At 31.1% G+C, this 14,601-nt stretch overlaps 1 protein-coding gene across 2 annotated transcripts in view; it reads left to right on the top strand.

The window, feature by feature from the left end:
• LOC106461043 (F-box only protein 38-like) overlaps positions 1-14,601 on the top strand; it is a 28,322-nt gene that overhangs the window by 12,372 nt on the left and 1,349 nt on the right. The window contains exons 7-13 of one of the 2 annotated variants that reach the window (XM_013920829.2): positions 1,366-3,763; positions 4,856-4,991; positions 6,975-7,077; positions 8,224-8,390; positions 11,777-11,934; positions 13,608-13,705; positions 13,981-14,079. In XM_013920829.2, the coding sequence (XP_013776283.1) occupies positions 1,366-3,763; positions 4,856-4,991; positions 6,975-7,077; positions 8,224-8,390; positions 11,777-11,934; positions 13,608-13,705; positions 13,981-14,079 (3,159 nt within the window). Of the gene's footprint in view, positions 1-1,365; positions 3,764-4,855; positions 4,992-6,974; positions 7,078-8,223; positions 8,391-11,280; positions 11,335-11,776; positions 11,935-13,607; positions 13,706-13,980; positions 14,080-14,601 lie in introns of those variants that run through there. The other variant, XM_022387900.1, reaches the window with a different exon arrangement.

Genomic DNA, 14,601 nt, shown 5'->3' with positions numbered 1-14,601 from the left:
TTTTAATTGTGTACCAGTTTAACGTTGAATATTATTTATGATTTTAAATTTATACACAAGTGGCAAAATACTATAATAGTCTTTTAGTTATGTCAAAGAAAAAATGGATGCTGCTGTTTTCCTTTATGTTGTCATCTCTTATCTGGTGATAGACTTGTGTTGTCAGCTATTCAAGAAACACTTGTAAACTTTGTATGAAAGTTTATACAGCTTATATTTCAAAATATACAAAATCAGCCCAATTTCCATCATTATAAATGTCATTAGAGCATAATGAACATTTAAAAAAAATACAATTTTTGTTTATCGAAGTTACCAAAAATAAGAATATCTAAGATTTTTTATTTCTTTATTTACATTGAAACTATATGTAATTGTACATGTCTATACGTGACACAAAAAAGTAACTTGATGAAATACCATGAGCTGCCTCCATCAAAGACACAGGAACTATTTATTACATAAGTATTTGCATAAAATCTTTTTGGAATATATTTAAGGACTGAAAATATGTACAGTTTAAACACACGCATCTTGTTTGTGGTCACTTTTTTGTTTACCATAGGTCAGTGGCTCGCGAACTCTTTTAGTCTGAGGCTCTCTTGATGTCAATAAAAAAGATTGAGGCCCCCAACTTATAAAAATGCTGTAAAATGTGATTTGTCAGTTTTAAAAAATAATTACTAATGAACTTTAATGATATATATATATATATATGAAGTACTTTTTATATTAAATTGTATGTTTGTAATTTAATGTGGCCTTTTCTTATCAACTTATATGTATTATAATTAGACCTTTAGCAATTTATTATGTTTGGGTTAAATTTGTAGACTGATGAGCAATTAAATACAAACTTAATTTTATGTAAGGTTATCTTATTTTCATTTTAAAATATGAAGCAATCCTGTAATTGAAGTTTTAAGATTAACATGAAATAGTTATAAAATGTAGAATTAAGCATTTTATTAACAAATTAATATACAGTCAAACTAAAATAAAACATAGTAGCCCCCCCAGAAAAAGCTTCATGGCCCTTGGGGCTGTAGCTCCCACTTTGGGAAACTCTGCTATACATGAATTGGTGGGGTGGAATGTAAACCAACATAATAATGTTTCAAGTTCCATAAATCTTCTTGCTCTACATTTAACTGATTTTAATAAAATCATGATTTGATAAAGCTCTTGGTTAATCATAAATATTTTTCAAAGGCAAATACATTAAATCTTAAAAAAAATAATGTTATTTGAACAATTTCTGAAAAGTTATAATTTTTACAGCTATTTTTTTCTATGTAAGACCTTCAATTCTTGTATAAAACTAAAAGAGGTATGCAGAATATAAACTCAAAAATATCTTTACAGATGGTCAGAACTGGACAAACTTAACAGACTTGATCCTTAGGAGATGTCATTGCCTTCGACTGCTTTCTTTTGCTCTCTTTCTGGCTCTGCTCCCTGCCATTGAAACTGTATTTCTGGAAGACATGTTTCGAGAGCCTCCTAAAGGTTGTAACCATGTTGGACTGAGTGCAGGCACAGGTCTTGGAATGTCTTCAGCAGTGATGAGCAACCAGGAAGATGAAGTTAATGTTCAGGCAGAACAAGATGGACTTGAGGACAGACCACTACAGGCAGATGATAATCAACCAGGGGAAGAGCATAGGCAGGCAGTTCCACAAGTAAACCCAAATGCTAATAATGTTCTTCCAGAAGAAATCCATGAAAATAACTTTGCCCCCGAACCACAAGCTAATAATGACGAAGCTCACCTCATCAATGTGTGGTTAAATGAAGACAGAAGAGAAATGGACTCAGGAAATGGTGCCCAGCCTGCTGTTGATGGAGTTGCTGAAGAACCTGCAAATAATGGTGTTACTGAAAGGTTCTGGTATCACAGTGCAGAAGTATCACAACACCATGTCGTGAACGGAGCATCACAAGCACACGCAGCTGGTGCCACTGAAAATATTTGTATGCAGTTTTCTGCTCAAAATCACCACCATCAACAAGCAGATCATAATGAAGGGAAAGAAAACTTTACCGGAGCCTACAAGTCTCAGAATCATATAATAGATGGTAATGAAGTTTCACATCCACATTTGCCAGAAACTTCCAAACATATGAATACACATCCCGAGACTGAACATTATAATGGGATGTCCCAGCAAAGTGTGAGTAGGCAGCTTCAAACTAAAGAACAGAATTCTAACTTTAAAATAAATCAAGATAATTCAAAGGTGCAAGATGACCAGTGGCTAGCTATACCTGGACCATCTAGGGAATCTTACCCTCTCTTGCTAGGATCTACATCTTCCAAAGATACTAGAGAATTAGAAGTTCACAATGACTTCAAAAAACCTCCATCAACAACTCAAGAAGGCTTTGCATCAAATGAAAGCACATCAGTTGGAGAAAAGCCTAAGTCTAATGTACCTTCTAATTATCTGTCATCAAAAGGAAAGAGATCCTCTCGAAAGACATCAAGTGGCCATGCTGTTCAGGAGCAGAACCCAACTCCGATGAAATCCTCTCCTAATGCACAGCATAAAGATATGAAAGTGGCAGAAAGTAGCTCGGTATTGGTTTCTGGTGAATTTTCACAGAAAAAAAGTCACGGTAGAACTCCGAGTAAAAAGAAAATTTCACCTGAGGCAAAAGAAGAATTTACTAAGGAAAAGTTGCTTTCTACAGATAAAAATAAAACAATAGCAAATACGTCTTGTTGTGATGGTAGACAACAGTATGGCTCCTTTATATCAGAAGCTGAAGAACATAATTCTACAAAAAGTATTTCTAGTACAAATAGAAAAACCAGATATTTGGCATCCTGTGGTGTCCCTCAAGTTTCTCCAATGCATCAGCCTGAAACTAGTCAAGCATGTAGTTTCAGTGAGTTGCCCAAACAGAATTTAGAGACTTTAAATGTTTCAAGTTTAGATGCTTCTACCTCTTTTAATTCAAAGTATGAAAAATGTAGAAGCACAAATAATAAATTAGGAGAAAGTTCGCAGGAATTAGCTGGTCCTGTAGACTGGAATGACTGTAGCGATAGTAATTCTCATGATCCACCATGTGTCCCAAGTTGTAGTAGAACATCCATAACTCCAAACAACTGTACAGGTATACAAGAACAAGATTATTCATCTTTCAGTAATCATAAAGCAACAGAAAACTTTGTGGACAGGAAAAATGCTTTTGTAGATAATCAAGAGACTGGATGCTCTTCTGTAAGACGTAGAAAAAGAAAACTTGCTGCGGATAACCAAAACGAGAACGTGGATAATAATGACCAAACCTATACTTCTACTGCAGGATCTTACTCTAGTCTTGATTCAGGTAAATCTGCCAAGTCTTGTGTAGTCCTTTCTACACGTAGTTCAACCTCCAGGCAGTCGCGTTCATGTGTTAGTGAAGCTTCTTCAAACCTGCAGGTTGCAGATGTTTCTACCAATTCTTTCTCCGTAAAAATTCCAAACATAAAAGATTTTACACAAAAACCCAAGTCTTCCAGAAACAAGAGAAAACAAAAATTACCACCTACTCAAAAAAATGATAGCTCATTTTTTGAAGGTCCCATGACAAGGCAGAGGAAGCGAAAAATGTCTGACACCGGTACAGTCAGGCTTCATGATGTAGCTTGTCAGGCTAGTAGCGAGAGTATTAGACAAGCACCAGGAAGAAGCGGTGCAACAGGAAGTAATATCACTAGTGATGGGTTTAGGATTATAAGACCAACCCAACATTCAACCAGCACACTCAGGTATGTCTTCTTGTAATACACTTCACTGTTTTTATGAGTAACAGACTGAAAATGAAGTTTGTTTGTGTAATTCACTGAAGGTTAATCTACTTGAAAGCCACCATTAAATAAATGTTAAAAAAATATGTTTTTATCAAAAACTGATGAATATATCCCTTGAAAGAATTTAAACATTTTTGTAGTTTCAGTGTAATTAATGTAATTTAATTTACAGTTGCTATATAAGCCAAATATGTAAAAGTGGGGTGCTATAGCACCCCTGGTTCTGATGCCTCTAACCAGCAAAGTCATGAACCCACAAGTAATTTTGGCTATAAATAATTTAGAAAGATGCATATAAAGATCTGATGAAGTACACACTAGTTATTCTAGAGTTAATGAATATATACATTACTCAAGAAAGATGTGCAGCTAGGTCAAAATAGAGAAAAAAAAATTCTATTGAAATGGAAATCCAATAGCTAATAAAATAAGTGTTTAGACATATTAAACCACATGTTTAGAGAATAGAGTTACATTTAGTATTAAAAGAATGATGTATAAATAACCTTGTTGAATAATATAAGGACTATTTGGTTTCGCTTAAGTGTTGAACACTTTGGCTTCTTAGACCACACACACATATACTGAAATGCATTTTGTAATTTAAGCCAGTGGTACATATACCACAGTGACAATCATAGCATTGCGCGCTCACACACACACTGCTTAAAACTAGTGAAAACTTTACAAAAACTTTATTTTGTATGTTTGATTAAAATACAGGAGAGACTGAAAGTGTTATACATTTTGATACAATGTATATAACTGTGTAAACCATTTTTTATAGTTTACCTAGGATTTCTCACTTTCAGAGTTTGATATTTAAAAAAAATAGGACTATAAGAATATTTGTCATTTTTAAAAGATTTAGAAAATGAAAAACTAATATTAAAACGGTTTAAATGTTTAGTTAACCTTTTAAGAAACATTAAGGTTTGAAGTTCAATTTGCAGTCAGTTCATGTGTGTAGGATATCCGTTATGTTGTTTGCTGCAGTGTTATGCATTTTGGATTGCTTCCGATTTAAAATTTCTATTCACTTACTCAAAGGGGCTCCCGAGTGACAAGAGCCACAAAACGTAAGCAGTGTGACCCTCCAGTTTCAAAAAGTAAGGGGGAGAAACCAAACTGTGCAGATAAAGCCACAAGTACCAGTGACCCCCTTCTAGAAGATGACCCGGTTTTGGTAAGTGTAAAAATCAAGTGATTGAGTAATATATATACGTTTAAAATGATAGATTAACTTATAAGCTACCAGTAGACAGTGCATCTACATGAATATGGGAAAATTTGTATTCAGTAAGCTTGAAACATGTTTATTAGCCTCAAAAGGAACAGAGCATTATCTTAATTCAAATAAAATGTGTCTGTAAAGAATACCAAAAGGATTAGCAGTATGAACTTTAACACTGTATGTTATTAACAAAGATTGGTTTTTCTCCTATTATATCATGAGCCAATTACATAAATTATTTCTACTTGTCCTCTGTTGGCTCAGTGGTAAGTCAGTGGTCTTGTGATGCTAAAAATGAGGTTTTAATATCCATGGTGGGCACGGCTCAGGTAGCCCATTGTGTAGCTTGGTGCTGTACAAAAACAAATCTTTCTAATTTTTATTTAATTTTCGTCTGTAATTCTAAATAGCCTGATATTTTATGATCTTTTTAAGTCGTAGATATAAATTATATGTAAATTTTTGGTTTCAGATTACCAAGATAAATTCTGTAAACTTTAGTTTGATAATTTATTTTGTAACATATCTAAATATGCCAAGCTTTAATAATCCATGTGTTTGTTTTTCATGAATACTAAGATAATTTTGCCATGTAGTGGTGAAGTGTAATACAGTTACTTTATAAAATCATTCAGAACTGGATAATCTTAGATAACAGTGTAACCATTGTTATGTATTCTTTCTTTAAGTGTTTTTTGGAACGTAGATCTATTTGGTCCCCATCACCTTAGATTATCAGGAACTTTCTAGAGAAAATGTACTTGTTAAAGGAGTGTGAGCAGTAACTGAAACTGGTCAGAACCAAAAGTGAAAGATTCACCCTACTTTACAGTATATAAATTATAAATCAAACTTAATTAGCATAGAAAAAAAAATGCATGGAAGTATAGAATACTTTATTAGAAAATACATCCCATTTAATCAGTACAAAGTATTTAAATAATTAATCTACCATAGTAATTGAGGCATACCCTAAATATGAAATGTATACGTTTCCTTTTGTTTTGAAAACATGCACATACGGAAAGCATACCAATACCACTGTTAAGGGTCAAATTATATAGTAAGTATGCATTTTATTGTGAATGTAGCACTACAGCGTTGTTGGATCTTATTTTCAATGTTTTCTTTCTTATCTAGGTTATAGTTTTATTACATTTTTTTCAAATAAATTAAATTTTAATTTTATTGCATCATAATTAAATATGTAAATATGAAAACAAATTTGTATTATCGTGTTATGCCTATTTCTTTTTCTGACCAAAATGTGTTATTAACTTACTGACTTGAAAGTGTGTACTATACGTATCTAATCTGTGAGCACAATGTTTAGATGATAACTTTATGGAATAAGTCTACAGTTTCATGTTCTGTCAGCCACAGTTGCTTTGCTCATAGAAGTTACACATCAGAACGTTATGAACTAAACTTCTCTGATTTAAATACCACATTGTGTTTCACCTTAGACTGAAAACTTACCAAAGCTGATGAATAATAGTATACTGTATCATCTGGATTTTGTCTAAATGCCTTTTACATAGTTTCACAGCAAGCTATAGGAAACTGTTATTATATTTACTTTTTTCCAAATTAAACTAGCCCTAATTTGAAGTTTTGAGGTTAACATTTCTATGCATTTAATTTATTGTGTAGTAATTAAAAATCATGAGATTAATAATATCAATTCACATTATTTGAGTAACTAGTTATTTTTTTAATTTTCTCTGAGTTTTTAAATTAACTTTAATAAGATTTTTTGTATTAAAATTGAGCAAGTCCTGCTCAGCTTGTACACAAAGCATTATAAATTAATGCTATAATTTGTGGTATTTCTAAGAATTTTCAACTTGTTAAATATTTTTTGTACGCAAAATATTTGAAATTGAGAAGGTAGTCTTAATACTGGGCTTACTCCTCTGTTGTTTTTTTTTTAAGATTTTCCGAGTAGTGTCTGAAACATTACACAGTTTGACAGTAGTATCGTGTGGAATATCTGACATTATTATGGATTTGTGTCCTCGACTGTTACATTTAGAAGGTAAGTTATGTAGAAACAACTACATCAAAAGATGCCCCTGTGGGAGAATTTCATTGATATTTGACTTGAGTGAAGGTATAATAAAGATAAGTACTTCTGTCAACAACAACAAAATTGGCAATTTGTTTTTAATGTGTTTACAGTATTCTACAAACTTATATCTCGTATGTTTATGTCAATAGTGAATTTCCTCATCTAAGTCATTTTTGTTTTGTTTTTCATTTCATTCAAGTCAGAAACAGTGTACAACTCTTTGTTTGTCACACACACACACACAATCTCAGCATGAATATAAAAAAAGAAAATGTCTACAATGTCATTAAATAGTCCAGTATGTCTACTTTTATCAGCTTTAACTGTTTATGAAATAAAAAAAGAACATTTTGATAAGATTTATTATAAGAAATTTTTAAAAGATTGTTTTTCTTGACTACATGTGATGGAGATTATAAGATACAACAAAAATTATTAGCCAAAAATGTATACATGTATATTGTATCAAACTTACAGATAATTTTTAAAATCTGAAGTTTAAACTTGTTTCTTTTAAGTTTTTATACTTACAAAACCAAACTACAGAACTCAAAAGTTTTAATTCAAACATGTCTGTAAAGTAATGAAGGTGTAAATAGAAGTGTGAGAATAAGGTCTCTACAGAGTGAATAATTAATGTTTGTGGGTTTTTGTCAGCTATTTCTTTCAGTGTGTGCATGTATGTTGAAAAAAATACAGACTTTTAATTCCTTAAACCCAAGCAGATGCTATCAGTGTCCAGCCAAAAATCTCAATTTACCCATTGGACAGTGACAACGTCCAATAACGTTTATGTATCTTTGGCTGAAAACTAATTCAAACCTTGTTGTTATCCACCTTTTATAAATAGATCGGAAATTCTGTGAAGCATTGTCGTCTGTTTTGGAACAAATTTCAGATCAGTGGCAGAACATGCAAAAATTTACAGGTTCAAAGAGTTAAACAGCAAACATTAAAGAATTTGAAGCATGACATTGTAATATTATTTATTAATTTGAAAATGGAGATGTGTTTTTAATCAATGAATACATGTTTATAACAAAACTGCATACTCTTTATGTTCATTACTCATTGACTTTAATATTTACCAATTTTTTATTTTTTTAATACTAGTGAATGCTTGCAGAATTTTGAAACGAATATATCTACGGAGCTGTCCTATGTTAATTCGACTGAATCTCTCTCAGTGTCCAAAACTAAGTTTGTCCTGTTTGACAAGTGAAATTATTAACCTTCCAACTAAACGGGGTCGTTTAGTATATCTAGAACCATGTAATGAAGTAAGTAATATTTGAGAATATATATGATTGTCATTCCTTTCTTGTTTACTTAAACGACTCACTATTGTTTTTTTCCTCTAAGCCTTTGAAATGTTTTAAACTGTTCACTTTATATTTTAAAACAGCTTTAGACATACAGGTTTGTTTTTAACCTATATTGTTTTCTTCAAAAGCAGATCAAAAAATATGTATGATGCCCCCCACCTACTCTAGAATCATCACTGCTGTTGTATCATATTAAAGTGTTTTTTTGGAATTATGACTTATTTCTTTCATCTGCTCAAGAAAGCATTACAGTGTCCTTTATTTTATTCTTACACATAACCTCCAATTTCTCTTCACAAGCATTTTAAATATCTTTCGTATATTTCTCTCACTTATATTTATTGCTTTCATACCCAATTCTTTTACATTCATGTGTATCTTCATCATGTAAATTGCTGCATTTATGTGATGAAGACTGAGTAGGCAAGTTTTGTGGTATAAAAATCAGTGTATCAGTTTATAAAAGCATGCTTGTTTGTAATCTTAAAATTAATTGTCACATTCTGTTCAACTTTCAGGAAAATGTATGTAAGGAGGCTCAACCATAACCATTACTACCAAATTGTAGCTTGGTCTTAAAATTAATCTGCTTTAGTCTTAACATACTGTCTTCTCTCTTCTAACTCCTTTTAACTCTCTGAAATCAGGCTTGGTAATTTTGACTGACCATCTAATCAGTATGTAAGGAATTATACAAACTATAACTCCTAATGTAATAAGTATATCTTCATGAAATCAAGCAAGCTTTTTAAAAATGTTACAGGTCTGTTGTACACAAGAAACCAGTATTTTTATTAAAGATTTTACATGACATCTAGAACTTCCTAAATTTATATCAAAAGCATTTTTTGGTAAAACTTTATATTTCTCTTATTTTCTGTATGCTAAAACTAACTGTGGGAAAATCAGAAATGTGTGGTAAAAAGTTCAAAAATACATTAATTTACCTTTTTCTTTCAAGTATGACTTCTTCATATTGTAACGGACAATTACACTATTTACTCTTATAGCCAGAGCTAATAAACCTTTTAAATCTGAGTTTGTTTAGTTTTGCTTTACATCTGCACCCTCTCGGAGTATTTCAAAAGCCATTTCTTATAGTCAGACAGTCTTGTATAAACAAACAATTGGGTTGCAAGCATCCTGGGATTTAAGTACAATCAGGTATTGTGGATGTACTCATACTAGGAAATTGAGTATCATGAGAAGTCTTTTACTCAATTTTTGTTTTAATTTTTAAATTTTATCTAACCTATTAAGTTTAGCTTTTACAGTTTAGCTACTTTTATAACAATAAATAAAACAGAGCTATGGAAAACAAGAAATTTATCACTTACATCTGAACCCAAACATTCTACCATTGGCTGACCTACCTATAGGCCTACGTGTTTTGTAACGATGTTGGTAGTCAAAAATATTCATTTTTATTTTGGACAAGCAGTGTTAAACACAAAGCTTTATCATGCATGAAAAATAGAATATCCTAAAACTAGCATAATTTACTGACTTTCTAGTTACGCTGTAAATAGGTTGAAAACGAGAGAATCCTCAATAGCCACAGCTGTAATTAGATCTCAAATTGGTCAAGAGATGGAGCTAGGAGCTAAAAGTTTGTACATGAAAAAAAAAACTAAGCCATTCCATGAGCCGCTATGCCGTAGCTAATAATTCTGTTAGTTGGTCAAGCTGAACATCACAAAAGGAAACAGGCTAAATATTTTTTAACCTGGTGTCTAAACAATGTAGCCTCATAACAAATATTGTAAAGCAGAGTCTGCTCTTTCTATTGTTATAAATAATCCAGTAGCAAATGTCAGAGAAAATTACTGACATTTTTTGAATGACATAGGAGAAGTGTGGTATGCGAGTTTGACTTTCCTGTATATATCTCGGTAAAACGAAGTTAGGGGCTATAAATTTACATAATGTCTTAACCAGATCTATAGTATAAGTGTAGAAAGAAAATCTAAAATGAGAATTCAGGGCAAAGAAAAGTTGTATGATACAGAAAGTGCAGTTTGAAAATTCATTTAAATACATTTTCATGAAGTTAACATATTAAAATTTGAATTAAGAACTATATTTTGATACTGTATTTGTTGATATACATTGATAATAAAGTTGTTTAATCAATTTTAAAATGTAATATGCACACTTTGATCTGTCCAAATCCGGAGGGTTAAAGTGACAAAAAACATTTCTTCTCACTTCTAACCAGGTGGTTAGGAAACTCAACTCATAATCTGTGGGTCTCTTGTTTGAATCCCTATCTCACCAAAAATGCTTGCTCTTTCAGCTGTGGAGGCATTATAATGTGATGGTCAATCCCACTGTTTTGTGGTAAAAGAGAAGCCCAAGAGTTGATGGGGGGGGGGGTGATGGCTAGCTGCCTTCCCTCTCGTCTTTCACTGCTAAATTAGGGATGGCTAGTGCAGATAGCCCTCGTGTAGCTTTGCACAAAATTCAAAACAAACAAAACCAATTCTTATCACTTAATGTATATCATGAGAACAAATTCTGTTTTAAAAAGTGCTTAATAGATCTTTTTTTTTTTTCTCTTGTATAGTTTTTCATCATTTTATCAACTAAAAATGTTTTAGTTTTTTTCTTGTTAGATTTAAAAGAGGTCTACATTTTTTTACTTTATTTCATGTACTACTGTAGCCTATGATCATTTTAATTTTTGAATTGAGAAACAGAATTAATTTTTTTCTTAATTGGTGGTGGTCTGAGTTATTTGTGATGTTTAGCAAGATACTATGATTCTTAAAAGTGAACAATTAATTTTTTTTTCAAGTGACGGTTGTTTGAAGCATTCCTGAGGTGTAGGAAGATATAATTTCAAAAGTATGACAGACAAGAACTATAAAAGGCAGTTTTTAGTGTACCAAATAGTGAATAATTAATTTTTTTTTTCAAGTGACGGTTGTTTGAAGCATTCCTGAGGTGTAGAAAGATATTATAATTTCAAAAGTATAACAGACAAGAACTATAGAAGGCAGTTTTTAGTGTACCAAATAGTGAAAAAATTTTTTTTCAAGTGACGGTTGTTTGAGCTATTCCTAAGGTGTAGAAAGTATATTATGATTTCAAAAGTATGACAGACAAGAACTATAAAAGGCAGTTTTTAGTGTACCAAATAGTGAACAATTAATTTTTTTTTCAAGTGACGGTTGTTTGAAGCATTCTTGATGTGTAGAAAGATATTATAATTTCAAAAGTATGACAGACAAGAACTATAGAAGGCAGTTTTTAGTGCACCAAATAGTGAACAATTTTTTTTTTTCAAATGATGGTTGTTTGAGGCATGCTTGATGTTTAGAAAGATAATATGATTTCAGAAGTATGACAGACAAGAACTAGAAAAGGCAGTTTTTAGTGTACCAAATAGTGAACATCATGTCTGTGTGATCCATGATTACAGTCCAGAAGATGATGATCGAGCTGAATACAGGGAAAAATTTTTAGGTTGGATACGTGTTCTGTGTCGACTAAGTAGGTAAGTTGGATGCACTGTTATTATGAGTTTTAATGATTTGTAAATGGTATTAAATAAAAATGCTAACTTTTTTTTTTTACAAGTGGGAAACTTGTTCGTGCTAATGATCCATGTGTTTTAAGTGTAATAGTTAAATTTACTACACTGTTTAGTGTACAGTTCTCTCTCAAGTTTGATTTTGAGATTGTATATGAGAGACCACATTAAAACCATACACTAGGAACAAAATATTTAAGATACAGGTAGCAGTAGAAATTTTATAATTTTGTTCTTAAATTTTTTTAAAGAAAATATTGCATCCTTTAAATATATATATTAACTGAAGAAATATTACTAATATTAAAGGTTTTGTTTTCTAATAAGTCATTATACTATTAAAGTATTTCATGTTATAACAATTATTTATATAATTATTTTAACAGTTAATGATATAATCATAAATGCATACTCCCATTTTTGAAACAGTCCAAGGTCAATAACGAATATAATTAATTAAATCTTAAGAGGTGTATGAGACAATTTTAATTGTAAGGTTATTTTACGGTGGTTCACCTTTTGGAAATATATATATATATATATATATGTGTGTGTGTCACTTTAACAATTAGTATAATCAGTTTTGGAAAAAAAATATGTATGTACATATGTATATGTAAAAAAAAAAAAAGAGAGAGTAATTTTCTAAAAAAAAAATCTTTATTGTCTTGAAGAAATGAAAAAACCTGTTAAAGGCAATTTTATCAATATAGTGCTGTAAGTGATATAAAAGTTTGTCAGAGTTTTAGGACAGAACTTTCCAAAAATGAGTAAAAGTAACTGCAACTTAAGGTAAATATTAAATCTTGATGAAGGTGCAAATAACAAAAAATATACATTGAAAATTAATACAAACCATCTTCTAAATGGATCATCATGCACCTTACAAACAAACTCCACGCTAAATGTATTACAATAAAAGTAATAAACTGTAACCACTGTAAGTAGCAGTTTTTTTTATACTGCTTTAAAGAAACTAACCATGTAATGATTTACTGCTACCATTTATTGAAAAGACTCGCCCAGAATAATAATCTGATGTACCCTATAATCTTTTTATTTCACTGTTTGTGCTAATTGTTTCATTTGCATCTTTCTACGATCAATTCATGAGGACATTTGTACTCCTATTTTTGTATAAAAAGAAAGCGGTTTATTTTCTGAAGTAAACATATTGAACTTGACCTACCTACTCCATGTGTATGGGGTTTTTTTTTACGCCAAATTTGTGCCGTACGTGAAACAAATTGAAAGGAATTCGTGTGATTTTAAACACGGTGCAAATTAGGTAGAAATAAAGTGCTTCTAAAATAACAAAATGCAATATTGTAAGCTTATCATATAATCTTGGTAATAAAATATTTATGTAATTTTTTATGCATAAGTGAAGTAAATAGGCAGTGTACGAAGAAAATTAATGTAATATTGACAAAGCTAAAATTAAAAAGTATTTAAAACCATTATTTTGTAGTACTAAGACATGGCTTCATCATCTGCCATAAGGGTTTTAAACATAAAGTTAGACATTTTTAAAATTGTTTTACTAGTGACCTAATTTCTTGTTTATTTAATGTTGTCAATATAGTAGTATTTTTTGGTTTTATTTCAGCTGCTTATATTTTAATGTATGCTTTCAGTATTTATGTCAAGAAAAGAAGTTTGTTGTCACTGGCTATTCGGGAAGAATATCATGAAGATAGCTATCCTTGGGGGAATCACTTTACAAAGCTGTACGGTAAGGAAGATCGGATGTCATGGTTAAAACTGTAATTTAAAGGTTTTATTTTTGCTTATTTGTCTACTAATCCATTTAAAAGCTGAGATTGTACATATCGTGAAATCAGAGTTTCTTTGATGTAGGAAATAGGGTCGAAATATTGTAAACCCTATTACACATCCTCACTAGTGTAAGGTCAAAATATTCAATTATATCTTCACTGATGATATGTTTAGGAAATTTAAGGTTAAATTTATTTTGTTGATTTTTTTTCTTTTCTGTTGTATAATTAGGAAACTTTGTTAATGGGGCTTACGAGTTGGTGACTGATAACCCTTTACTTGGAACCATGTGGAATTGCCAACATGAAGATTCTACCTTAAATGACACTGGTCAGTAAACATAATCTGTTATTTCAGAAAGTAACTGCTTAGGGAAAGAGGAAAAAAAGTTGATACTCCAGAGTATAGCTAATTACTGTTAAATATGTTTGTAATTACAATTTTCTCCACGTTCATCTTAAACTTGTATTCATATAGTGCAGCAACATGTTAGCTTTTATTTCTGCCCTCAGTAAAAATTATGAGGAACACTGTATTGTTTTTCAAATGTTGTATTATATATGTCCATGAACACAAAAGTTGCACCCCAGGTGGCTTAGCTAGTCTGATAATTCTGTAAGATTATAATGCTAAAAATCAGATTTTGATATTCTCACAGTAAGCACGGCACAGATTGCCCATTATGTAGCTTTATGCTTAAACAAACAATTATAGAAAGATCTCAAACTTCTGTGCGGCAAACTTAATCGTGTATGACTGTAACCTTGTAAGTTTTGTGTTCAAAAACATACACACCTATATATATATTATAGGTGTGTGTGTGTGTGTGTGTATATATATATATATATATAT

Source organism: Limulus polyphemus, unplaced genomic scaffold, assembly GCF_000517525.1.
Source record: "Limulus polyphemus unplaced genomic scaffold, Limulus_polyphemus-2.1.2 Scaffold36, whole genome shotgun sequence".
In the NCBI taxonomy this organism is placed as follows: domain Eukaryota; kingdom Metazoa; phylum Arthropoda; class Merostomata; order Xiphosura; family Limulidae; genus Limulus; species Limulus polyphemus.
The sequence above is the reverse complement of the archived record's forward strand: the minus strand, read 5'-3'. Positions and strand labels throughout refer to the sequence as shown.